The sequence below is a fragment of the Oncorhynchus masou genome, chromosome 13 (assembly GCF_036934945.1).
Source record: "Oncorhynchus masou masou isolate Uvic2021 chromosome 13, UVic_Omas_1.1, whole genome shotgun sequence".
Lineage (NCBI taxonomy): Eukaryota > Metazoa > Chordata > Actinopteri > Salmoniformes > Salmonidae > Oncorhynchus > Oncorhynchus masou.
This window is the reverse complement of record NC_088224.1, coordinates 83,090,174-83,116,834: the sequence shown is the minus strand read 5'-3', so window position 1 is coordinate 83,116,834 and position 26,661 is coordinate 83,090,174. Positions and strand designations below refer to the sequence as shown.

General features: G+C 43.2%; 1 protein-coding gene and 1 non-coding gene across 2 annotated transcripts; one reads left to right on the top strand and one right to left on the bottom strand.

Moving 5' to 3' along the window:
- Positions 1-13,619: 13,619 nt before the first annotated feature.
- On the top strand, positions 13,620-13,695 carry trnaa-ugc (transfer RNA alanine (anticodon UGC)). The gene has a single exon. It is a non-coding gene; the product is annotated as a tRNA-Ala (tRNA).
- A 766-nt stretch (positions 13,696-14,461) lies between these two features.
- LOC135553141 (myb/SANT-like DNA-binding domain-containing protein 4) lies at positions 14,462-23,108 on the bottom strand. The gene is made up of 4 exons (XM_064985283.1): positions 22,092-23,108; positions 20,978-21,527; positions 19,716-19,985; positions 14,462-18,432 (listed from the first exon to the last, which is right to left on the bottom strand). The coding sequence occupies exons 2-4, from the start codon at positions 21,275-21,277 to the stop codon at positions 17,698-17,700; spliced, it is 1,305 nt and encodes a 434-aa protein (XP_064841355.1). The 5' UTR covers positions 21,278-21,527; positions 22,092-23,108; the 3' UTR covers positions 14,462-17,697.
- Between the last annotated feature and the right edge of the window lie 3,553 nt (positions 23,109-26,661).

The following is a 26,661-nucleotide window of genomic DNA, read 5'->3' as shown; positions in this document are numbered from 1 at the left end:
CCTCTGCGTATGTAGCATCGGCTGGGGCAGTATGGATGTGTTACCTGAAGTGATACAGGGGGGTCCCACTCATATGTCTGTAGCTCGCTTAGCCCTCGCCCCCCTCAGCCCCCCAATGAGCATACACACATGTACTCAGTGGGACCCAGACTGGGTCACTTTTACCAAGCAGTACCATTTATGTGACAGTTCTGACTGTATGTGACCTAATAACATAAAATAACATGACCTATGATGTTATTTATGTTATTTTTACACGCCAAGAACCCCGGTAAACCTTGCGGTTTTGAAACTGAGTGAAGCAGGCGTCTTAGACAAACTGAAAAACAAATGGTGGTACGATAAGGGCGAGTGTGGACCCAAGGACTCGGGAAGTAAGGTCAGTCTCACGGGCAGAGTGGGGGACCAAACACCCTCACTGTGTGACAGACAGGCACTCCTCCAGATTAGCCTGGAGACTAGGATTTGCATTAGAATTAGCATCAGTTAAATATAAATAATCAAATGATAATAGTTGATTGATTTACTGTTGAATGCCTTTCTAGTTGTATCACTGCTCGTCTTCTGCTTTATACCACATCTGCCTTTAGAATAGGATTTTAAAGCAAAAATGATTATACTGCATCACTTCTGGAAAATGTGTTATGGCCTTCATAATAATGGTCTTAATCTCAGAATACCCTTCTGTTTACTATTCTCTGGGTTACTCTGGGTAGAAGACAAGTCAACGTGTGGAGAGGTTCCTTGAGACATCATGAGTTTGATAAAACTACAGATAATCTTGGAATATGTCCTTAAACACTACAGATGTCTTTAGAGGAACACTTGAGACATTCTTAGAACATCAGAGAACTCTTTAGAATGCCAGTGAAGTTCTTCAAATCCCAGGGACCTTCACCAAGACTGTCTCAATAGAATACTTTATCATCACTAATCCAAAAGCTTGACCAATACAATGACTGAACATAGTTTAATTGGTACGGTGTACAAGACATCCTCGACTTAATACTTAATACTTGTAAAAATACATTAAAATGTTTATTTACTTTAATTGTAGTCATGCATTAGTAGTAGCTATATAGTAGATTAAGTAGTACTGTCATAGTAGTAGTAATAGATGTATTATATGCACTTGTAGGTAATGAGCTTTTATGATGGCAGTAGTAGAAATGCTTACCCTAGCAGACTAGTCATAGTAGTGGTAGTGGCTGTTGTTGTTAAAGTAGTAGATGTTATTGCGATTTTAAAAAATAACCAAGACTTAGTCATGATGTTGATGATACTCTAAAGCTGTTGTGTCTCACTAGCGCCACTGTCTCTCTCTCTAAACCTGTGCTCTCCGTGCCCCTCCCAGGACAAGTCCTCCCAGGCCCTGAGCCTGAGCAACGTGGCTGGGGTCTTCTACATCCTGGTGGGGGGTCTGGGCCTAGCCATGCTGGTGGCCCTGGTCGAGTTCTGCTACAAGTCGCGTGCCGAGGCCAAGCGCATGAAGGTGGACCTTAGCCCCCCTCACTGCCCCAGCCCCTCTCCCAGCACCCAGAATTTAGCCACTTATAGAGAGGGGTACAACGTATACGGCTCCGAGGGGGTCAAGATATAGGGGTAGGACTTAGGGCCTCCTATAGGTGGGCTGGTGTGAAGTTTCTTGTGCGTGTAGCCTCTGGCAACAGCCGACCAGTGTTGTGACCGTGGTGAAGCATTGTGGAACGTTGTTTCCTTTTCGTTCTGTTGTGACAGCTTCTTATGTTTCAGTTTCAGTTTCTTTTTCTGATCGTTGTTGTATAGCGCTTCCCCCCAGAGGATTCTGGGGGCAGGTTGCAGATTGGTTCCATCGTCTTTGGCTGCAGATGATGACGATGATGTTATGCACCTGCATTCTGTCCATCCTCTGTACACTACACATTCAGCACATGAGAACATTGGTGCACATCTCCTGTCCTCAAGGCCTGCAGTGTCTGCTGGTTTTAACACGGTTCTTTATTTTATTTTACCTTTATTTAACCAAGCAAGTCAGTTAAGAACAAATTCTTATTTTCAATGACGGCCTAGGAACAGTGGGTTAACTGCCTGTTCAGGGGCAGAACGACAGATTTGTACCTTGTCAGCTCGGGGATTTGAACTTGCAACCTTCCGGTTACTAGTCCAACGCTCGAACCACTAGGCTACCAGTGATTGATTAAGACCTTGGCTAGCAGGTCATTGATTGATTGACCAGTTAGGTACCAGATCAGGGAGAACAGAAAACCAGCAGGACTGCTTCATTGGAGGACTGGCGTTTTACGGACCAGTTAAGCCCCCTATCAGAGTTCTAGAACTCGAGATGCCCAAAACATCCCAAATGAGGTAGAGTAAACGCTCAAATCAACAAAACACTTTATAGAGGATGTCTGCTTATTGATGCGAACCCTAAAAGTGACAACATATTTTTGTCTTAAAAGTGGCAACTGGGATAATATTTTACCTTGATTTGGTAATAATTGCAAAGAGACTGTCTGTCTAGCAGTAAAAAAAATAATATTAACATATAACATATATTAACATTTTGTAACACAAGTAAATGGTTTAAATTCCCCAAAATAAGCATATATTTGTTAAAGCACACATTTATTGTCATATTTGATGTTTCAAAATAAAACAGGCTTGTATGTTTTTTTGAATGATATTTAGATCAATTTCATCCATAGCCACTTGTTTTGAAAGAAATTATGTTATTCATTCAAAGTGTCATGTTTCTGTGATACTCAGTGGCTAGGAAATTGCCCGATTGAGCTAATCTGACATACCGGTACGACCTAAGATGGCCACCGACATGGGCGATATAGGCGATAAGGGCGCCGGTGCCATCCGACTTTTAGTTCCAATTGTATCTGAAAGATGAGACTCTCGACCTGGAATAGAGACATTGACTGGAAGATAAATATGAATTTACAATTTTTGGTATTTTTTGTTGTTGTAGTAGCGGCCACGCCCACCAGGGGCCAAATCTGGGTTGTCTCCATATCTATCTATATATCTTCAGGGTACATACTGTACACTACCATTCAAAAGTTTGGGGTCACTTTGAAATGTAATTGTTTTTGAAAGAAAAGCACATTTTTTCCCCATTAAAATAACATCCAATTATCAGAAATACATTGTTATTGTTGTAAATGACTATTGTAGCTGGAAATTGATATTTTTGTTATGGAAACTGGCTCTAACCAGAATAGAAAGAGGAGTGGGAGGCCCCGGTGCACAACTGAGCAAGAGGACAAGTACATTAGAGTGTCTAGTTTGAGAAACAGACGCCTCACAAGTTCTCAACTGGCAGTTTCATTAAATAGTACACGCAAAACACCAGTCAACATGAAGATGGATGCCTTTTAGGCAGAGTTCCTCTGTCCAGTGTCTGTGTTCTATTTGCCCATCTTAATCTTTTCTTTTTATTTGCCAGTCTGAAATATGGCTTTTTCTTTGCAACTCTGCCTAGAAGGACAGCCTCCCGGAGTCACCTCTTCATTGTTGATGTTGAGACTGGTGTTTTGCGTGTACTATTTAATGAAACTGCCAGTTGAGGACTTGTGAGGCGTCTGTTTCTCAAACTAGACACTGTAATGTACTTGTCCTCTTGCTCAGTTGTGCACCGGGGCCTCCCACTCCTCTTTCTATTCTGGTTAGCGCCAGTTTGCACTGTTCTGTGAAGGGAGTAGTACACAGCGTTGTATGAGATCTTCAGTTTCTTAGGAATTTCTCGCATGGAATAGCCTTAATTTCGCAGAGCAAGAATAGACTGATGAGTTTCAGAAGAAATGCCTTTGTTTCTGGCCAATTTGAGCCTGCAATCGAACCCACAAATGCTGATTCTCCAGATACTGAACTAGTCTAAAGAAGGCCAGTTTGATTGCTTCTTTCATCAGCACAACAGTTTTCAGCTGTGCTAACATAATTGCAAAAGGGTTTTCTAATGATCAATTCAACTTTTAAAATTATAGACTTGATGGTTGCTCTTAATGGGCCTCTGTACCCCTATGTAGATATTCTACAAAAAATCTGCCGTTTCCAGCTACAATAGTCATTTACAACATTAACAATGTCTACACTGTATTTCAAATCAATTTTATGTTATTTTAATGGACAAAAAAATGTGTTTTTCTTTAAAAAACAAGGACATTTCTAAGTGACCCCAAACTTTTGAATGGTAGTGTAAATCTATCTACCTCTGTGCCAAATTGGGTGCTTTTATCACAAAGTTTACTATTGGGTCTACATTTTCAGCTTAGCCACACAACTAGTATGTATACAAAAGAGAGATTATTTTTCATTTCTCCATATCAAAAAAATCATGGTAAATGTAGCTTTTTTTGTTGGTTACCAGTTGCTTGACAAAGTCCCAACATTACTGAAGGATAAAAAGTAGCGATTAGAAAATATGACATGTTTTACCCCTGTTGGTGCAAAAGAGATAAACAGAACATTTCCAAAGAATACATTAGGCACATTGTGTTTCAATAAGTAGTGTGTTCCTATAAAGTGTTGCCCATGAAACAGGAGTAAGTCTCTCTCTATAATTCTAAATCTGGGAAACAACCCTCACTTCCCCTTTTTCTAACAAAACATCACTGTACAAAACCTCACTTTACTGTACAAAACCTCACATTACTGTACAAAACCTCACTTTACAAAACCTTACCTTACTGTACAAATCCTCTTTACTATAGAAAACCTGACCTTCCATGTTTTTCAAACCAAGACACCAGATATGCATGGTCACCTTGAAATGCAGATGTCTAACCCAAACGTATCTGAAACATATCCTGAGCATCTGTGTGTATGTTGTTGCCTGCCTTTTTTATACAATGTTAGTTTAGATGAAGGTAACTGCCTAAAAGAAAGGAAACACCAACATAAAGAGTCTTAATAGGGCGTTGGGTCACAGTGAGCGGCCAAAACAGCCTCAATGCGCCTTGGCGTAGAATCTGCATGTGTCTGGAATTTGACACCGTTCTTCCGTGAGAAATTACATCATTTGCTGTTTAGTTGATGGTGTTGGAAATACCAGCAGGAAGCACCTGCTTTAAATATATACTGAACAAAAATATAAACGCAACATGTAAAGTGTTGGTCCCATGTTTAATGAGCTGCAATAAAAGGAACCAGAAAGCAGAAAAAAGCTAATTTCTCTCAAATGTTGTGAACAAATTTGTTTCTATCCCTGTTAATGAGCATTTCTACTTTGCCAAGATAATCTAGCATATCAAGAAGCTGATTAAACAACATGATCATTACATAGGTGCACCTTGTGCTGGGGACAATAAAAGGCCACTGTAAAATGTGCAGTTTTGTCACACAACACAATGCCACAGATTTCTCAAGTTTTGTGGGAGTGTGCAAATGGCATACTGACTGCAGGAATGTTCAACAGAGCTGTTGCCAGAGAATTGAATGTTGATTTCTTAACAATAAGCCGTTGTAGAGAATATGGCAGTACATCCAATTGGCCTTACAACCGCAGACCATGTGTAACCACGCCAATCCAGGACCTCAATTTCCTTCTATGAACCGTAACTCATGAAAATCTTTCAAATTGAAGCATGTTCCATTCATAATTTTGTTCGGAATACTTTGTATTCCTCTTTTACACAACTTTTTCCTTTATTTTGGCAGTTACCTGTATGTTTCAATGCTAATGCTTGTGTAATGTGTGTGTGTGTAATGTGTGTGCGTGAGATGTGTGTGTGTGTGTGTATTTGTGTGTTCCTATGTTTGCACAGTGATTGATGTATTTGATTCATTAGGGTCCTATTATATAAACTCAAGTGTTTCTTTTCCTTCTCTCCTCCCATTGCCCCTCCCTCTCTCATCACCCCATCCAGCTGCCCTTCACAGAAGCCATGCGGAACAAGGCTCGGCTGTCAATCACGGGCAGTGTGGGTGAGAATGGGCGTGTCTTAACCCCGGACTGCCCTAAGGCCGTCCATGCTGGCCATTCCCTCAGACACCCAGGGCCTTCCCTACCCTCGGGCCTACCCTGAAAACCAAAAACACACACTGTGCCTTAACCACACACACACACACACACACACACACACACGGCTACATCATTACCACCCCGACGCCACACACACACAGACCAGAGACCGCCAGCAAGCTAACAACAACTACAGGGAGAGAGAGGGGGGAGAAATATGATGATCGCCATCACAAATTCCTCATATGAGTGTTAACGTTGGGAGATCCATGAAACAAGGACAACAAGGTGCCAAACTGACAGTGTCAGCACACTAACGACACAGGAACCGAAATAAACAAAAAGATGGCGATGTTGATGACGAAGACTTTGGGCAGCGTCATGAGCAAAGCAGACGTGACTTTTTCTGCGCCGACGTGATAGAATGGGTCCTCTAACAAGCCACACCCCTGACCCAATACCAGGAAACTATGCTTTAGGACAAACATCATCATAATCTTCATCATCTTCACCTGCCTGCGAGGAATAAGTGGCAGGAGAATCTCTTATAAGACCAGAAAACTGTAAAGCTGAAAACATTGGACTGTACAAACCTGCTCTTTCGCCGTGAACTGGTCAGATGAACATGCTTTCTTACAACACTTTGGTTAGCGTCTCGCAAAAACAACACAGTGATCACTGAAGTTAAAGTAATAGACGACAACTCGATGGATATCTCCAAACTCACACGGCTAACACAACCGTAGGATTCACAGGGATTTGTAGAAATAAACTATAAAAAGGAGTAATAGTTATTGAAATGATCCATAAAATGACAGTAACGCTAAATAACAACTAGATGTATCACTTCTCTGGGCGGGGAACAGAGAAAAAGCTGGACATTCTGTGAGAAGTGAAGAAAACGGATCAAAGGTCATCTCAAATAAGACATTATCCCCAATATAAGGCATTATTTTTGACCAGGGCCACATTTAGCCAGCTAGGACCCTGGTCTGAAGAACTGAGACGAAGCCATGTTGTTTTTCAGTGGAGGGGGAGGTACTGTATCAGAAGCTTGCTTTTTAAACTGTTGTAAATAACTGCGTAGCAAAACTGAAATCACCTCTCTTTTTTAACCATCTTAGGTAATAATTCATTGCAATAATGAATATAACAAAATGCCACTTGTAATTATGAATACATCTTTTTATAAATACATATTATATACAGTACAAATGAATATATATCTATACATCTACAGAAAGCTATAGAACATTAGATGATCACCATTGAGTGAAGCCATGACATATGTTCTGTTAAAGGGTGTTTTGATAATGATAATGATTAATTTACACAGTCTTTGTGTGTCCTAATCCACACTGAATGTCAATCTGACACTCACAAACACATCCACAAACACACACATCACTTACATAGGGTCAACTCTTGCAGAGTGATCTTCGGCACCACACAAGATGTTCCTTATTTTTCTAGTTGTTTGTTCCCCATTTTGTTTTATTTTGTTGTTTTGTCCATCATTTTGAGAACATAGCCTCTGTACGTACAATAGTCCCAGATCTTCTTTGTGTTTAATCCTCCAGCCATGTTCTTTTGTCTGACCGTCTTCTGTTTTAAAGGCTGTTACAGCAGTCTGGAGAGGAAAGGGAGAAAGAGAAATAACAAAAAAATAAAGTACCAGACATTTTGGTGGCATTGACAGCAGTTGCGGGGGTAGTATTTCCTTTGGCCTGGAATTTTGAGCACTCTGTATCTCCTTCTCATCTCTCCTCTCACTGAGAGGGTCACTGCACAGAGTCCCCTTGACCTAACCCCTGACATTAAACCTTTGACCTTCTCTGGCTTTGACCTTTAGACTCTTATAGGCACTGACACGACCAGTCAGCCTTTAAACTCTCACTCTGAGCCCTAGTCTTAATCTCTCTCCCTCTCCTAACCCTCTAGAGTTTACAAGACATTTAGATTATTTCATTTGTATATTTTTCAATCTCCCACCAGATGAACAAAAACCCAGACAGGCAATCCTATCTGTGTATTGTTGAAGCAGACAGGTTGACTGCTGGCTGGCTACTAACCACTTCAGTGTTTTCTGGGTTTAACACAATCTTTCTTTGTATTTGGTTACGTTTTCTAGTAAAATATCAAACCCTGCTTTCTCTCTGAGTATTTATTTCACTGACAGCATTTTGGGTGGTGTGTACTGTGCGTGACTTCAAAATGATAGTTTATCTCTGAAGAGTTATTGGAGAAAACCCTCCCAGAAATAGGATGTAGATACACATTTTCCAAATAAATGATGACAATAACAATAATGGCAATAACTAAAGATAACATTGACATTTCCATTACATTTATATTGACATTTGCATTATAGATCCGTGAGCGTTTTAGATTGTAACCTGAAGCCACATGAATAGACAACCTAGCGTTTTCTCTGGTTCAACAGAGCACAGGTTAAAGCCTCCCTGCTGTAGAGGGGCCATGTTGGAGAGCTCCCTCCCTGCTGTAGAGGGGCCATGTTGGAGAGCTCCCTCCCTGCTGTAGAGGGGCCATGTTGGAGAGCTCCCTCCCTGCTGTAGAGGGGCCATGTTGGAGAGCTCCCTCCCTGCTGTGGTTTGTCAGAGAGCCCTCTCCCTCCTCACTGGGCACAGATGTCAATTCAAAGTATATTCCAAGTTGGTACAACGTATTTTAATTAATGTGAAATGGAAACAACATTGATTCAACCAGTGTGTCGCCAGTGGGTCCCTGCTGTGGTGTGGCCAAGTTGGAAAGTTCCCTCTCTGCTGAACCGGGGGCCATGTTGGAAAGTTCCCTCTCTGCTGAACCGGTGGCCATGTTGGAAAGTTCCCTCTCTGCTGAACCGGTGGCCATGTTGGAATGTTCCCTCTCTGCTGAGCGGTGGCCATGTTGGAAAGTCCCCTCTCTGCTGAGCGGTGGCCATGTTGGAAAGTTCCCTCTCTGCTGAGCGGTGGCCATGTTGGAAAGTTCCCTCTCTGCTGAACCGGTGGCCATGTTGGAATGTTCCCTCTGCTGAGCGGTGGCCATGTTGGAAAGTCCCCTCTCTGCTGAGCGGTGGCCATGTTGGAAAGTTCCCTCTCTGCTGAACCGGTGGCCATGTTGGAAAGTTCCCTCTCTGCTGAGTGGTGGCCATGTTGGAAAGTCCCCTCTCTGCTGAGCGGTGGCCATGTTGGAAAGTTCCCTCTCTGCTGAGCGGTGGCCATGTTGGAAAGTCCCCTCTCTGCTGAGCGGTGGCCATGTTGGAAAGTTCCCTCTCTGCTGAATTTGTAAGTCGCTCTGGATAAGAGCGTCTGCTAAATGACTTAAATGTAAATGTATGTAAATGCTGAACCGGTGGCCATGTTGGAAAGTTCCCTCTCTGCTGAGCGGTGGCCATGTTGGAAAGTCCCCTCTCTGCTGAGCAGTGGCCATGTTGGAATGTTCCCTCTCTGCTGAACCGGTGGCCATGTTGGAAAGTTCCCTCTCTGCTGAGCGGTGGCCATGTTGGAAAGTTCCCTCTCTGCTGAGCGGTGGCCATGTTGGAAAGTTCCCTCTCTGCTGAGCGGTGGCCAAGTTGGAAAGCTCCCTCCCGGAACATCTCACATACTAATGCAGGGTCATCACTGACAAGCATTTCCCATTTATTCTTCAGCAGAGCAAAATTGGCTTTTTGAACAACTCTCCAAACCTCTTAACCCCCCACACACACACACCCTCCTCTCACTGCTCCACACACACACACACACACACACACACACACACACACACACACACACACACACACACACACACACACACACACACACACACACACACACACACACACACACACACACACACTTACATGCCCTCCCCTCACTGCCTGTGCAGAACAGTTGCAGACTTTTCTCTCTCCCTGTCTTCCACTCCCAATTTGTCCCTCGCTCTATACTTCCTACTCCTTTCCTCTCCTCTTATCTTTCTCTCTCTCAATCCCTCTCAGCTTCTCTATCTCCTCCCCTCGTTTCCTTTCCTCTTCTTTTGTATCTTTCTCTCTCTCAATCCTTCTCTGCTTCTCTATCTCCCCCCCTCGTTTCCTCTCCTTTTATCTTTCTCTCTCTCAATCCCTCTCTGCTTCTCTATCTCCTCCCCTTGTTTCCTTTCCTCTTCTTTTGTATCTTTCTCTCTCTCAATCCCTCTCTGCTTCTCTATCTCCTCCCCTCGTTTCCTTTCCTCTTCTTTTGTATCTTTCTCTCTCTCAATCCCTCTCTGCTTCTCTATCTCCCCCCCTCGTTTCCTCTCCTTTTATCTTTCTCTCTCTCAATCCCTCTCTGCTTCTCTATCTCCTCCCCTCGTTTCCTTTCCTCTTCTTTTGTATCTTTCTCTCTCTCAATCCCTCTCTGCTTCTCTATCTCCTCCCCTCGTTTCCTTTCCTCTTCTTTTGTATCTTTCTCTCTCTCAATCCCTCTCTGCTTCTCTATCTCCTCCCCTCGTTTCCTTTCCTCTTCTTTTGTATCTTTCTCTCTCTCAATCCCTCTCTGCTTCTCTATCTCCTCCCCTCGTTTCCTTTCCTCTCATCCGTCTTCCTCTCTCTCTGCACCAGAGGTGGTGCTTTTTTAATTCTGTCCCCTCGGCTTCTCACAGCATTCTGCTACATCAAAACTGTCTCTCCTAAAAATACTGTCACCCCTTTTTATCTTCTCACCCCTCCCTATTTTCTCTCACCCACCCTCTCCTTACACTCCCATTGTCTGTCACCCACCCTCTCCTTAAACTCCCATTGTCTCTCACCCACCCTCTCCTTACACTCCCATTGTCTCTCACCCACCCTCTCCTTACACTCCCATTGTCTGTCACCCACCCTCTCCTTACACTCCCATTGTCTCTCACCCACCCTCTCCTTACACTCCCATTGTCTGTCACCCACCCTCTCCTTACACTCCCATTGTCTCTCACCCACCCTCTCCTTACACTCCCATTGTCTGTCACCCACCCTCTCCTTACACTCCCATTGTCTGTCACCCACCCTCTCCTTACACTCCCATTGTCTCTCACCCACCCTCTCCTTACACTCCCATTTTCTCTCAACCACCCTCTCCTTACACTCCCATTGTCTCTCACCCATCTCTCCTCCTTCCCTCTCCTCACCCACCCTCTCCTTAGACTCCCATTGTCTCTCACCCATCTCTCCACCTTCCCTCTCCTCACCCACCCTCTCCTTACACTCCCATTGTCTGTCACCCACCCTCTCCTTACACTCCCATTGTCTCTCACCCATCTCTCCACCTTTCCTCTCCTCACCCACCCTCTCCTTACACTCCCATTCTCTCACCCATCTCTCCACCTTCCCTCTCCTCACCCACCCTCTCCTTACACTCCCATTGTCTCTCACCCATCTCTCCACCTTCCCTCTCCTCACCCACCCTCTCCTTACACTCCCATTGTCTCTCACCCATCTCTCCACCTTCCCTCTCCTCCCTCCATCCCTCTGCAGTCTCTTGATCCAAAAGCTGTTAAAAGGCCATCTTTGACATAGATGGTTAAATGTGTTAAGTCTGTTCAAGGGTGTGCTTGTTTAAGATGCTGCCACTCATGTAAACCTAAAGACATGTGACAAGAGTCCAAATGATTCAATTCTATTTGACATGTTAAATTTTCATGAAGTCAGTTTGCTTCTGGAGCCATATTTGTCAGATATGATCACCAATATGTATGTTACTAGACAGATATGATCACCAATATGTATGTTACTAGACAGATATGATCACCAATATGTATGTTACTAGACAGATATGATCACTGTTAGTAGACAGATATGATCACCAATATGTATGTTAGTAGACAGATATGATCACCAATATGTATGTTAGTAGACAGATATGATCACCAATATGTATGTTACGAGACAGATATGATCACCAATATGTATGTTACTAGACAGATATGAATCAAATCAAATCAAATTTTATTTGTCACATACACATGGTTATAGCAGATGTTAATGCGAGTGTAGCGAAATGCTTGTGCTTCTAGTTCCGACAATGCAGTAATAACCAACAAGTAATCTAACTAACAATTCCTAAACTACTGTCTTATACACAGTGTAAGGGGATAAAGAATATGTACATAAGGATATATGAATGAGTGATGGTACAGAGCAGCATAGGCAAGATACAGTAGATGGTATCGAGTACAGTATATACATGTGAGATGAGTATGTAAACAAAGTGGCATAGTTAAAGTGGCTAGTGATACATGTATTACATAAGGATGCAGTCGATGATATAGATATATACGTATGCATGTGAGATGAATAATGTAGGGTAAGTAACATTATATAAGGTAGCATTGTTTAAAGTGGCTAGTGATATATTTACATCATTTCCCATCAATTCCCATTATTAAAGTGGCTGGAGTTGAGTCAGTGTCAGTGTGTTGGCAGCAGCCACTCAATGTTAGTGGTGGCTGTTTAACAGTCTGATGGCCTTGAGATAGAAGCTGTTTTTCAGTCTCTCGGTCCCAGCTTTGATGCACCTGTACTGACCTCTCCTTCTGGATGATAGCGGGGTGAACAGGCAGTGGCTCAGGTGGTTGATGTCCTTGATGATCTTTATGGCCTTCCTGAAACATCGGGTGGTGCAGGTGTCCTGGAGGGCAGGTAGTTTGCCCCCGGTGATGCGTTGTGCAGACCTCACTACCCTCTGGAGAGCCTTACGGTTGAGGGCGGAGCAGTTGCCGTACCAGGCGGTGATACAGCCCGCCAGGATGCTCTCGATTGTGCATCTGTAGAAGTTTGTGAGTGCTTTTGGTGACAAGCCGAATTTCTTGAGGTTGAAGAGGCGCTGCTGCGCCTTCTTCACGATGCTGTCTGTGTGGGTGGACCAATTCAGTTTGTCTGTGATGTGTATGCCGAGGAACTTAAAACTTACTACCCTCTCCACTACTGTTCCATCGATGTGGATAGGGGGGTGTTCCCTCTGCTGTTTTCTGAAGTCCACAATCATCTCCTTAGTTTTGTTGACGTTGAGTGTGAGGTTATTTTCCTGACACCACACTCCGAGGGCCCTCACCTCCTCGTGGTAGGCCGTCTCGTCGTTGTTGGTAATCAAGCCTACCACTGTTGTGTCGTCCGCAAACTTGATGATTGAGTTGGAGGCGTGCGTGGCCACGCAGTCGTGTGTGAACAGGGAGTACAGGAAAGGGCTCAGAACGCACCCTTGTGGGGCCCCAGTGTTGAGGATCAGCGGGGAGGAGATGTTGTTACCTACCCTCACCACCTGGGGGTGGCCCGTCAGGAAGTCAGCCTCTCCTGGGTCAAATGAAGAGGGGGGGGTTCCCTGGAAGTCTGTTTCTAGGGGAAGTGTCTCTATCGGTGTCTTAGAAGTTTCTTACTCGTTCTCATTATTTTTTTTAAATGATCACTAATCTTTTTGTTCAGCTGTTCTCCTTCCCTCATCATCATCACTACTGATTTGTTCCTGAGCAGTAATCAATCTCTTCCTACCCGGTTGTCTGTCCTGTATTAACCACCCCTCTCTCTTCCTGGTTCTCCCTTCCCAGTGTATGCTTGCTTTGGGCATGGGCTCCAGGTCAGCCAGACTATAAAGTTACCCCCCCCACCCCCATGGGCCAGCCCCAGGACTTATCCCCGGTCTCCACTCCTCACCTCCCTTTCAAGCGATTCACTATATATATGGGTCCTGTGTGGCTCAGTCGGTAGAGCATGGCGCTTGCAACGCCAAGTGTCGTGGGTTCGATTCCCACTGGGGCCACCCATATGTAAAAGTAGTGGCCCCAGCCGACTTGTAAGTCGCTTTGGACAAAAGCGTCTGCTAAATGGGATATATTATTATTATTATTATTATAAGTCCAGTACCCAGTTGCACAGGGCGGGGTCGAGACCCAGGGTCTCGAGCTTGATGACGAGCTTGGAGGGTACTATGGTGTTGAATGCCGAGCTGTAGTCGATGAACAGCATTCTGAACACCAATATGTATGTTAGTAGACAGATATGATTACCAATATGTATGTTACTAGACAGATATGATCACCAATATGTATGTTACTAGACAGATATGATCACCAATATGTATGTTACTAGACAGATATGATCACCAATATGTATGTTACTAGACAGATATGATCACCAATATGTATGTTACTAGACAGATATGATCACCAATATGTATGTTACTAGACAGATATGATCACCAATATGTATGTTACTAGACAGATATGATCACCAATATGTATGTTACTAGACAGATATGATCACCAATATGTATGTTACTAGACAGATATGATCACCAATATGTATGTTACTAGACAGATATGATCACTGTTAGTAGACAGATATGATCACCAATATGTATGTTAGTAGACAGATATGATTACCAATATGTATGTTAGTAGACAGATATGATTACCAATATGTATGTTACTAGACAGATATGATCACCAATATGTATGTTACTAGACAGATATGAGGGATATTTTCAGCAGCCAAACTGCTGCAATTATTTAGTATTCAGTCTCTCACACATTTCATTGTTCATTTATTGTAGACACGTTTCACCAGTGAAAAAGGACCATTTTATAAAACAGAATGAGGTAGACGGCTAAACCAGTCAGCAGCTGAAGCACATCCTTTCATAGTCTTTCCTTGCAGAAACAGACAACAGAACATCTCAAAGCAGAAAAAAACCCTAGTCTGTGTGAGTTGAACTGCCTGCTGTGTTTGTGAGAGATGGAGGTATATCAGCTGATTTAAGTGTGAATGTGGGTTCACTCCAGATGTATTCAAAAAAAACAGGCAGAAATAACACTTAAATTTATATCCTTTATTGTGAGTCTTAAAGGCGATGCAGAAAGCATATAGGCAACATTATCCTTTTCTCATCTCTTAAAATAGACTGAACCTGCAGAGATATTCAACTCTTTCCTTGGATGACTGAGCTAATATAGAACAATCCACCGTAGTACTAAACCACAAACACACAATCAAAATAGCACCATTAAAAAAGACAAAAGGTTTGGTAAAATTAAAGTAAAATCTCTGTAAAGCCTTACATGACATTGGTTTGAGTCACATACAGTAGTATACTGTAGAGCATTCTGTACTTTGAGTTTACAGCTACTCTACATTATGTCCACTTTCTGTGCAGTACATGGACGTTAGTACTGAGCTACACAAAACAACAGTTTCTCCCAGTACACAACCACTCACTTGAAACAAACACACATTGTAGACACCAGTGGAGGCTGCTGAGGGGAGGACTGTTCACAATAACATCTGGAACGGAGTGAATGCAATGGCATCAAACACATGGAAACCACGTGATTGGTGGATTTGACACTATTCAGCTCCGGCCATTACCATAAGCCTGTCCTACCCAATTAAGGTGTCACCAACCTCCTGTGGTAGACACCGATTATATGTGTTCAATTAACATCTCATTTGAATTGAAATAATCCATATTTTAACGCAACAAAGTCCACAAGCATAACAGAATGATTGGCAGGGAGATGTTTTAAATGTGATTGGTAGCGGCTCTGAGTGGCATTTTGAATCTTGATCCCGCCTCTACAGGAAATAAAACTGGATAACATCCTTTTGCCAACAACATGGAGTAGGATGAAGACGCCCTGTTGATCGAAGGTCAGTTTGATGGCTGTACTGTCTGATTGGTTGAGCTATTCAGCTATTGTGTATCAAGCTGAACAGTAACAAGCTATTGGAGCGGTCTGAGACAGACAGGAGAGGTGGACCATGGAGGTGACTGCTCATCGAGGCTCACACCTGGCCAGTCTACACTGAGATAAAGACCACACTGCTCCCCTCTCATTTGACCCTTCTTCCAGGCACTTCTCTCGTAGATTATCCCTTAATGCTCATCACACGCTGCTGCTCCTGTTCACTACCTGTCACCTTATTCCTATATGTACATACCGTTGCAAGAAAAACTAAGTGAACCCTTTAGAATTACCTGGATTTCTGCATAAATGGGTCATAACATTTGATCTGATCTTCATCTAAGTCACAACAAGACACAAACAGTCTGCTTGAACTCATAAACACAAACAATTATAATTGTTCATGTCTTTATTGAACACACCGTGTAAACATTCTCAGTGCAGGTTGGAAAAAGTATGTAAACCCTTGGATTTAATAACTGACTGACCCTCCTTTGGCAGCAATAACCTCAACCAAACGTTTTCTGTAGTTGTGGATCAGACCTGCACAATGGTCAGGAGGAATTTTGGACCATTCCTCTTTACAAAACTGCTTCATATCAGCAATATTCTTGGGATGTCTGGTGTGAACCACTCTCGAGGTTGTGCCACAGTATCTCAAATCGGGTGGAGGTCAGGACTGACTGGGCCACTCCAGAAGGTGTATTTTCTTCTGTTGAAGCCATTCTGTTGTTAATTTACTTCTGTGTTTTGGGTCGTTGTCCTGTTGCATCACCTGACTTCTATTGAGCTTCAATTGGTGGACAGATTCGCCTTACATTCTCCTGCAAAATGTATTGATAAACTTGGGAATTAATTTTTCCATCGATGATAGCAAGCTGCCCAGGCCCTGAGGCAGTAAAGCAGCCCCAAACCATGATGCTCCCTCCACCATACTTTACAGTTAGGATGAGGTTTTGATGTTGGTGTGCTGTGTTTTTTTTCTCCACACACAGTGTTGTGTGTTCCTTCCAAACAAGTCAACTGTAGTTTCATCTGTCCACAGAATATTTTGCCAGTAGCACTGTGGAACATCCAGGTGATCTTTTGTGAACTTCAGACGTGCAGCAATGGTTTTTTTGGACAGCAGTGTCTTCTTCCATGGTGTCCTCCCATGAACACCATTCTTGTTTAGTGTTTTACATATTGTAGACCCATCAGAGACGTTAGCAGTTAGCAAGTCTTTGGCTAACACTCCAGGATTCTCCTTAACCTCATTGAGCATTCTGAGCTGTACTCTTGCAGTCATCTTTGCAGGACGGACACTCCTAGGGAGAGTAGCAACAGTGCTGACATTTCTCAATTTCTAGACAATTTGTTGTACCGTGGACTGACTTTTAGAGATACTTTTGTAACCCTTTCCAGCTTCATGCAAGGCAACAATTCTTAATCTTAGGTATTCTGAGATCTCTTTTGTTCGAGGCATGGTTCACATCAGGCAATGCTTCTTGTGAATAGCAAACTAATGTTGTGAGTGTTTATGGGGCAGGGCAGCTCTAACCAACATCTCCAATCTCGTCTCATTGATTCAACTCCAGGTTAGTTGACTCCTGACTCCAATTAGCTTTTGGAGAAGTCATTAGTCTAGAGGTTCACATAATTTAAACATTTAGTGTAGGTTGGAAAAAGTATCTATTCAATAAAGACAAGACAAATACAATCATTTGTATGTTATTAGTTTAAGCATTCTGTTTGTCTATTGTTGTGACTTACTGTAGATGAAGATCAGATCAAATGTTATGCCTAATTTATGCAGAGATCCAGGTAATTCCAAAGGGTTCACATACTTTTTCTTGCCACTGTATGTACCTCAATTACCTTGTACCCCTACACATCAAATTGGTACTGGTACCCCATGTATATAACAAAGCTTTTCATTTCTAATTATGTATCTATTATTATCATCATCATCTTTCAATTATTTCTCTATTTCCTCTCTACATTATTGGGAACGGCCCATAAGTATTTCACTGTTAGTCCACACCTGTTGTTTACGAAGCATGTAGCAAAATGTTATTTGATGCAATCCTATCCTCCCTCTCTCAATGACCCTGGTCCTGGTGAAGCTGCATTCTCTCCACCTCTAGTCTCTCCCTCTCTATCTGCAGTCGTCCAGACTCAAACTTAAAGAACAGCAGCCTCTCTTTCTCTAACTGCAGTCGCTCCTTCTCTAGGCTCAGTCTCTCACCCTCCAGATCTATCATAGAAAGCCAGGGTTTATTCTCATTTCTCTCATTCTGTCCATCCACAGCAGAGGAAGATGATGTAGTAGGAGTGGAGGAGGAGGGAGGGCCTTGCTGGGGGGGAGCAGAAGCCCGTTCTGATTGGTTCATGAGCAACAGCCGAAGTCTCTCTTTCTCCAGATGCAATCTCTCCCTCTCCAGATGCAATCTCTCCCTCTCCACCTCCAACTGACTCAGTCTCTCCTTATCCAGTAGGAGTCTCTCTCTCTCCACCACAAGCCGCTCTGTTTCCACAGCCAGACGCTGCTTCTCCAGTTCCACACGCTGCTTCTCCAAACCAACAAGAAGTCCCATACCCTCGTGATTGGCCAGTCCTAACCCAGCAAAGCCCATTCCGCCCAATGAGAGGTCCCGATTTATTGAGGTCGCCGTCCCCTTTGAGGCGCTGATCATTCCAAACTCACCAATGTGTGAGAAGACTTCCGGGATACGTACATCGCGCTCTCCCATGTCGGGTAGGAGGGAGGGGAAACAATCGTCATCATCATCATCATCCTCCTCCTCTACCTCACCATCTCCGCTATCACCCTCCAGCTGACAGAGAGGAACACAGAGACAGAGGGATTCTGATCATTAATATACTGATTAACGCAATACATACATGCTGACACTAACACTAGTGATGCGCGGGTCAGCTGTTTGTTCACAATTGCTAATAACCCAATCCGCAACAGCCCGAGTACATGTACCTCCCGATGTATATAAATATAAGTACAAATACCCGAGTACAAATACCTCCCTACTCTTCTACATCTGCACACACTGTTCATAGATTATTTCTATTGTGTTATTGACTGTACGTTTGTTTATCCCATGTGGAACTCTGTTGTAGTTTGTGTCACACTGCTTTGCTTTATCTTGGTCAGGTCGCAGTTGTAAATGAGAACTTGTTCTCAACTGGCCACCTGGTGAAATAAAGGTCAAATAAAAATATATTAAAAATGTGATACGGTGAAAATCTGAGGCCCACACCGACCCTAACCCGCAATATAGAAAACGCTCTGTATAGTCAGATGGCGGAACAATTTTTTGACAGGCCTTTTTTTGACAGGCCTTTTTTTGACAGGCCTTTTTTTGACAGGCCTAGAAGACTAAATAAAGCCTTGCTCACCAGAATGTCGTCATATATCGATGGAATAGACGTGTCAATCTAGTTGATGTCTGTAAAGTTTGTTCTCCCTTCACTATTTCATCCCTGCTTCTCTCGAGCAGCAAAGACTTTTAGGGACGGGGAGAAAACGCAACATTTCCAAATGACATCAGTTTGACTGTTTTTTAAGGAAATTAAAAGCTGTTAAAAATGACCCAACATGTTTTTGATAATGTTTCAGTTCGGCCCATCCGAACATTACAGTTCACTTGACATGACATTTTGTCCCTGTCTTGCAACTGTTGAATTTGTATAGCGACCACAATCACACTGGCAACTGCCATCATCCTCTTTTACCACTGAACCAAATCTAATAAAAATATTTAAAAAATGGAATACTGCCCTGCCTTCGATTTATTTTTCAACTCTCCATTTCACAGCTTTTCCTCTTATTGAATTAAACTTGGTATGTTTTGCCTCAACGGACAGATGTTAACTATCTCTGCCCAAGTTCCCAAAAGCATTTGGCAATTGGTGTGTATTTGGCATGCTGCAGTTAGACCCTAAAGCTTTGGCTACGCACGAACGCCAGATAAAAATGATAGAAAAACCTACAATATGGCTTATGAATATGAATTTCATATTTTTTTTTTCATTATGTTTTTTTTTACATTGTTTTCCCTTTATTCAACCCACAAATCACTAATGCAAACACAGAGATCCTCACCCTGTATCCATTGACCTCCTCCTCCATCTTAATCCCTGTAGACATTGCGTGTCCACTGGGCTCTCCAAGATCCGCCAGGTCCTGCCAGTCGCACTGGGACTCCTTGGGAAAGCTAGAGAGGTCGAGCGATTGGTCCCTTGAGCCCAGTGAGACGTTGTGTTCAGGGGAGGACGGATCATACTCTGCCTTCAGCCCTGTGGAGAGAGACAGCTCAGCATGGAGCTGCTTCCTCTTCATTAGCGACCGCCAGTCCAGGTAACGTCGCTTCACCTGGAAGCACACACAACCATTACAGACAGTGATGGTTGTTCACCTGGAACCACACACACAACCATTACAGACAGTGATGTCACAACTCAACATTCATCCGGAAGTATAAGTATATCTGTACAGGGAAGGAGGATCCCAATGGAACTCCTTTCAGTGAATGGGGCTGAATTCAACTATTGAAATACAGCCCTTGTATGTAGGATACTTCATGCTATCTTTTCAGTGTTGTGTTCGAGACCACCTAAAGCAAGACCAATTTAAGACCAAGACCGGAGCAAATCAAGTCAAACTCATGGTGGGGATTTGACACTCACAATTATGGTCTTGAATTGGACTCACATTTTTGACTGTCTCCGAAAACCTCGCTCCCCTCCCGGTCTTAACAGTTCAAAATGTCCAGTATTTCTGTGTTAATATTTCAGAAGAACGTATGGATTCTTTAGACATTGACAACGGTGAGACGAAAAAAAGCATGCTGAGGGCAAACAGAGAGCCACTACAAATGATCACTAACCCAAACAGGTTTATACTAGATTTTAAAAAGTACAACTTCCCCTGGTCTCCCCTTACTAATAGTGAGCGTACAACTTTCAAACCATTTCCCCCACTCTTCCCTACCAACACATCAAGGAGATTCTGACAAGCGCGACAAAGATTTTTCAACCAAAGTAAAGGACAGTATATGATTAAAGTAGGAAGCCAAGGTTTCAATAGGCGATAAAATACTAATTTGTCATTAAAGGAGAGTGGATATTTCGGCTTGCAAAGCAGGTTTATGTGCTGACTGGATGGGAGCTGACAATTATTCATCGTTTTACTCCACTGATCTCTGGAAGAAATTACCTCACTGTCCGAGACCAAGTCAAAACAGAGTACAAATGTATCTGACACGAGACACTCAATACACGGTCCACAGACCGGACTTGAAGACTACAACACCGTCTCTTTTGCAACGTCATTTGTCAGTATGGAAGTCCTCTGCTAGCACATACCTCTGAAGATGTGCGTAGCTCGCCTTCTCCCAGTGAGTTAACGCCTCCTGCTACCTCCTCCCAGGCTCGTCTCTTCAGCTCGTTGATGGCGGTGTTCTGCTGGCGGGAGAACAGCACGTCTCGTCTTTTGTGGATCTCCCGGATCAGTGTCTGTGTCTCACGAACGCTGTAGTTACTCTTCCTCTTCCTCTTCAAGTGTTTCATCTGCAGGAAATCCAGCCTGGCGGTCAGGAGGGGCGCAGATGGACAGAGAGATGGATCACGGAGGGAAGGAGAGACAGGAGTCTTACTGAGGGACATAATTGGCCAGAAGCATGGAGAAGTGTGAAGGAGGGTTGGATTGATGAATAGATACAGAGAGAGGGAGAGAGCAGCCAGGCTAGCTTGGACTTCAAGAAGTGAGTGTTGTAGATCGATGGATGAAGGTTGAGAAGAATCCCGCTGTCCTGCCTCAGGTGACACACTCCCTTAGGCCAAGGTTCACACAGCACAGGTAAAAGTGTTACAGCAGGTGTGTCCTCAGGCAACCAGAACAGAGCTCAGCTTCCTCCTGAAAGACAAACACAGGAGAGCAACCAGAGAGCGATTAGGTGATCAAAATGGTGGTAAACTTATCTTCAATACAACTCAAATGGGTCTGTTCTGTATCTTTATCTGTCACAGGACAAACACATGCTTTGACAGACCCAATGTGTAAGAAGACTGCTGTGTATTTCACCTGCTGAGTATCCTAGGAACAAAGATGTGCTTGCAGGCAACCATCATTTCAAACCATGCCACAATCATGTTGTTTTTCATTTATTTGGGGCAACGATTGAATGATGGGGGAACAGCTAGTTATCATAGCTGTCTTCTCTCTCTATTATCTGAGGTGAGACGGGGATCAGGATAGTCCAAACTGGAACCTATGTAAAACTCAGTGTAGTGCTTTATGTTTTATGCTTTGTGTGAAAAGCATCAGCTAGCTTGGTAACGTAGCCACAGTAGCTAGCTAACATGCACACCATCACGTTTGCACCGTAAAAACTCAAACCTCCACAGATAATTTTTATTAAGCCGAAATGGCAACGCTCGACTACTTAATGCTATATATGATTTGTGTTAAATAACTCACCTTATCAATCGTAAAGAATAAATCAGATGCTCATCAACGCCAAAATCTGAATCGGAACGACACATTGTTGAGACGCGAGGTAAACATCCTTCCCATTGGTCCGTCCTTCCCATTGGTCCGTCCTTTGCCACCACCAATTCTGACGTGTAGCGTTCCATCAGTGGTTCCGGATGTGGCTCCACAAGTCATGTGTTAGAGCCAGCTGTCGTGTTCTTGAAGTGAAGCAAACACTACTGTTCAAGAGGTGACATTCTGCCTTATCAAGCGCTCATGCGTTGCTAGTTAACTATGTTTTTGTGGCATTTACAGTGCTTAAAATGCTGACACACTTGCCTCACAGCTAGCTAAAATGGCTAGATACTTCACAGAAGCTGTCAGTGCGAGCCAAATGCATTACGAGAGGTGACGTTAGCTAAAATGGCTAGATACTTCACAGAAGCTGTCAGTGCGAGCCAAATGCATTACGAGAGGTGACGTTAGCTAAAATGGCTAGATACTTCACAGAAGCTGTCAGTGCGAGCCAAATGCATTACGAGAGGTGACGTTAGCTAAAATGGCTAGATACTTCACAGAAGCTGTCAGTGCGAGCCAAATGCATTACGAGAGGTGACGTTAGCTAAAATGGCTAGATACTTCACAGAAGCTGTCAGTGCGAGCCAAATGCATTACGAGAGGTGACGTTAGCTAAAATGGCTAGATACTTCACAGAAGCTGTCAGTGCGAGCCAAATGCATTACGAGAGGTGACGTTAGCTAAAATGGCTAGATACTTCACAGAAGCTGTCAGTGCGAGCCAAATGCATTACGAGAGGTGACGTTAGCTAAAAGCGGAACTTCGGTCTACCGGTTCTTCACTGAAACTGGCACTCCGGTGTGACTCGTGGACCCAGTCCGAATGGTTGCTGGCAGCGCAAGGAGAAAGAGAATCGGACAGTTAATGTTTGCCAAATCATCCATGATTCGTTGAATGTGTTATTCCTATAGAAAGAAATAACTTGCCATGATCTCCCTTGATTATCTTCTTTCTTCTATGGTATATTAAAAAACAATTGGATGTGCATTCCGCCATCTACTGTGCGGGTGGATAATAAGGATCCGCGAAAAATGTAATAATGTGGGTAAAAATAAAATATCATACAAACTATCAAAAAATAAATGAACTAAACAAAATTAGCCCACATTTCTGTCTTTGCAGTGCTTCTGCCTTTGAGTCTTGGAGCCCCAAAAACGTATCGGCTGCAGATATAATATCCAACTTCTTAGACACTTGTGCTGTATAATGAATCACTGTAGTTATAAATGCCACAAAATCCACCTTCACAATGAGTGTGCCCAGAACACTTGATTGGCTTAAAACACTAACTGGTTTCAATGCATCCAATGCGTCTTCAACACTGTGGCCTATTGCCGCTTCAACTCTCTTCACTGTCTCCACATAGGAAATCCGCTGCCCTGATCCTCGACGCTTTGATCTCCTTCACTCAAGGAAGTCCGGAGTATGATCCCCACCACAGTTGCAACATTTTCCATTCACATATTCTTCAAATCCATACTTATCCTGTCTACAAACATTTGACACGTGACCATAGCCTTTACAATTCCCACAATGTCATGGTTTGGACACAATACCTCATATCAAAGCTTCACATATTCAGGTAGAGTCTCCTCAAACAACAATAATATCGACAGGCTTTTCTCCTTCCTCCCATTTACCATACGGATCAGGCGATTTGCACTGACCAATCCTGAGATTTTCTGACTAAGGTACTCGTCATCTATATCCAACAAGACTCCAGCTATAACTCATTCGGCTGGCACCCTGCTCTGAAGATCAATACAGGTTACTTCTGACGTGGACAATTTAGCCACCTCCAGTGCATGCTTCTGTTCTTCATCCACACGTCCAAAACAAGCTCGCTTCTTGTCACCTTGATTGTATCAACCTTTCCCACTGCTTTCTTCACAGTTCTCGATATTACAAATGGATTTCCTAAATTAATTTCCGTGTCTAAAAAACGCAGTCCAATAAGAAATTCATTATTGGACCGGTCCTTGTCTTCTACTACAACGTTTGCTTGTTTTGTTCCATTCTATTTTCCATTCATTATCACACACTTCACTTGCAACACTTTAAGATTTAAGCACAGTCTGCATTTCCTCCCACGAGCACACCGCCATCACCTTCTCCCAAATCCCCCTTTAAAATCACCAAATACCCTTCAAATAAGCCTAGACCTCTTCATCTGGAAGGGTTGAGCACTCTACGTAGCCTCATTTCCTGGAGGAAAAGACTAAGGATGGCGACACAGAGCGAGAGATAAAGCACACACTTATCTCCCACATTGCCCCATCAAAAATATTTATTTCAAGTGTCCTGCAGTTCCGTTCTTCACCACACAATGTCACTGTTGTCTTTCCTATTCCCTGAGTGGTTTGGCAGGGCTCTATCACAGGGATTTCCTGCCACTTTCAGTTCCATCTGTGTGTTTAAAAATAGTTGGAGGAGAGAAAGTGATGATCCCAAACAAAGTAGGTGTGTTTGTGTGTTGCTTTTCTCTCTATTTCATTTCAACCTCTCCTCCCTCAACTGTTTCCTTACCTTCAGAGCTCAAACCCTCAGGTTTGTGTGTGTATTTTATTATAAATCTGTCTCTCCATCCCTCTGTCTCCAAGTAGCAGTTCTGTCCCAGAGTATTTATGTATAGTGACGAGGCAGTTTACAGAGTGGTGTGTTATCCACAAAGCAGGATCGGAATGGGAGCAACTGACCATGTTCTATATACACAGGGTAACCATGGTGATACATACAGTGGGGCAAAAAAGTATTTAGTCAGCCACCAATTGTGCAAGTTATCCCACTTAAAAAGATGAGAGAGGCCTGTAATTTTCATCATAGGTACACTTCAACTATGACAGACAAAATTAGAAAAAAAATCCAGAAAATCACTTTGTAGGATTTTTATGAATTTATTTGCAAATTATGGTGGAAAATAAGTACTTGGTCACCTACGAACAAGCAAGATTTCTGGCTCTCACAGACCTGTAACTTCTTCTTTAAGAGGCTCCTCTGTCCTCCACTCATTGCCTATTAATGGCACCTGTTTGAACTTGTTATCAGTATAAAAGACACCTGTCCACAACCTCGAACAGTCACACTCCAAACTCCACTATGGTCAAGACCAAAGAGCTGTCAAAGGACACCAGAAACAAAATTGTAGACCTGCACCAGGCTGGGAAGACTGAATCTGCAATAGGTAAGCAGCTTGGTTTGAAGAAATCAACTGTGGGAGCAATTATTAGGAAATGGAAGACATACAAGACTACTGATAATCTCCCTCGATCTGGGGCTCCATGCAAGATCTCACCCCGTGGGGTCAAAATGATCACAAGAACGGTGAGCAAAAATCCCATAACCACACGGGGGGACCTAGTGAATGACCTGCAGAGAGCTGGGACCAAAGTAACAAAGCCTACCATCAGTAACACACTACGCCGCCAGGGACTCAAATACTGCAGTGCCAGACGTGTCCCCCTACTTAAGCCAGTACATGTCCAGGCCCGTCTGAAGTTTGCTAGAGAGCATTTGGATGATCCAGAAGAAGATTGGTAGAATGTCATATGTTCAGATGAAGCCAAAATATAACTTTTTGGTAAAAACTCAACTCGTCGTGTTTGGAGGACAAAGAATGCCATACCTACTGTGAAGTATGGGGGTGGAAACATCATGCTTTGTGGCTGTTTTTCTCCAAAGGGTCCAGGACGACTGATCCGTGTAAAGGAAAGAATGAATGGGGCTATGTATCGTGAGATTTTGAGTGAAAACCTCCTTCCATCAGCAAGGGCATTGAAAATGAAATTTGGCTGGGTCTTTCAGCATGACAATGATCCCAAACACACCGCCCGGGCAACGAAGGAGTGGCTTCGTAAGAAGCATTTCAAGGTCCTGGAGTGGTCTAGCCAGTCTCCAGATAGAAAATCTTTGGAGGGAGTTGAAAGTCCGTGTTGCCCAGCAACAGCCCCCAAACATCACTGCTCTAGAGGAGATCTGCAAGGACGAATGGGCCAAAATACCAGCAACAGTATGTGAAAACCTTGTGAAGACTTACAGAAAACGTTTGACCCATGTCATTGCCAACAAAGGGTACATAACAAAGTTTTGAGATAAACTTTTGTTATTGACCAAATACTTATTTTCCACCATAATTTGCAAATAAATTCATAAAAAAATCCTACAATGTGATTTTCTTGTTTTTTTTTCTCATTTTGTCTGTCATAGTGGAAGTGTACCTATGATGAAAATTACAGGCCTCTCTCATCTTTTTAAGTGGGAGAACTTGCACAATTGGTGGCTGACTAAATACATTTTTGCCCCACTGTACATCACTCTCACATCCATGGTGATATATAATACACATGCTGGACTTGCACACTGACTCATAGACATTACATGCAGGAGCAGGAACCTCCCCCCACACACGCACAGTCACACACTCAAACCCACATTAATTGATTGTGGACTACAGGAAAAGGAGGACCGAGCACGCCCCCATTCTCATCGACGGGGCAGCAGT